This window comes from Arachis duranensis, chromosome 6 (genome assembly GCF_000817695.3).
Source record: "Arachis duranensis cultivar V14167 chromosome 6, aradu.V14167.gnm2.J7QH, whole genome shotgun sequence".
Lineage (NCBI taxonomy): Eukaryota > Viridiplantae > Streptophyta > Magnoliopsida > Fabales > Fabaceae > Arachis > Arachis duranensis.
The window spans coordinates 97,301,785-97,303,159 of record NC_029777.3 but is presented as its reverse complement, the minus strand read 5'-3'; the positions used below and the strand labels follow the sequence as shown (position 1 = coordinate 97,303,159).

At 29.6% G+C, this 1,375-nt stretch overlaps 1 protein-coding gene across 1 annotated transcript in view; it reads right to left on the bottom strand.

Moving 5' to 3' along the window:
* Positions 1 to 330: 330 nt before the first annotated feature.
* The window catches only part of LOC107494836 (uncharacterized), a 3,912-nt gene continuing 2,867 nt past the window's right edge, over positions 331 to 1,375 (bottom strand). Inside the window, exons 4-5 of the mRNA XM_052262595.1 lie at positions 724 to 915; positions 331 to 508 (exon numbers count right to left, since the gene is read on the bottom strand). Of these exons, the coding sequence (XP_052118555.1) occupies positions 377 to 508; positions 724 to 915 (324 nt within the window). The 3' untranslated portion in view covers positions 331 to 376. The remainder of the gene's footprint in view (positions 509 to 723; positions 916 to 1,375) is intronic.

Here is a 1,375-nt window from a genome sequence, read left to right as displayed (position 1 = left end):
TCGCTTCAATTTCAATTGAAATTCAATTAAATTTTTAAATTTTTGAATTTCTAATTCTAATGGCGATTTGATTTTTAGAACATTAATAAATCCTTTCTTCGCGTACCCAAATAATGTTGCTAGAATTTGATGATTTAATCTGGAAGATTTGCTCAAGCGCAAACTCCGGTTCCATGTTCGATTCTCTAGCAAGAAATTCCTCATCAGAAAGACATTTAGACGTGTGAGACAAGTGAAAAGAACTCCATGATTAAGAGTTTGACACTAAGCACAAGCTAATTAGGCCAAATCAAACATTGCTTTTATTTAATGATGATAAAATCCCTCTACATACAAGAGCATAACGGCGAGATGCTCAATGATTTCATATAATAATTCATACCATCATAGAGAAATCAGTAACATGCTCCTTCCAAATACCATCATCCAGATATTCCTCAAAAAAACTTGCTTCACCACCACCTGATCTCACAACTAATGCAGCACTGCTTCTTGTCCCATAAAGACCCTGCATACATAAAACATATATGGAATACTCGCAAATTCGAATATCTCATCAGAATTTATCCACACTATTTAATTAGAGTTTATTTGTGATTTAGGAGTTCCAAGAAAAATTATATAAAAAAAATACTATTGGTACGTACACCAAACACTCTTGACATCCTGTAATGAATGAAAAGGAAAGGATATAGTATTATAATAATAATATTAGTAATTTACCAGTGGTGTTTCTATTTCAACAAAGATGGAGCTCAAATTAAGTTCCCAATCAAGAGAGCAAATATGAGGTAGACCACTCTCCTCAGCTTTAACTTTGTCCTTCAATATCTTTTTCATCGTCTCCTTCACAGGAATCTCACCTTTCCCATACTTAGCAAGTTGTTCTTTGAAGCTCACTTCAAGACGTTGAGTCTGCAAAATGTACATATTAAAACAAACAGAAAAGGGAATTTTATTAATAAAGAGAATAATTATGTTTACTAAAGATGATTAGTTTATATTTTAACTTTTATAACTCCAATACATTTCAATCTTCATTGTAAATCCAAGTGAGCATTTAATTAAAAATAGATAAAGGATATATTTTTATTTCAAAGAATGACCTATTGTTAACATATTTTATGATAAAAAATTTTATATATCAACTATTATATATTTGTTTGTATTGTTTTATACATTTTTAATTAATATTCGTTTTGTATTTAAAATATAATTTATATTAATAACTAATTTTTTTGCGTACATATAAGAGCATTTTTAACGGGCTAAAAAATAGAACACGGTTACTATTATGTCAGAAAAAAAGAAGAATTGAAGCGTTGGAGTAGAGAGAGAGAGAGTTTCCTCACTCATTATTTAATCAACACTTCCA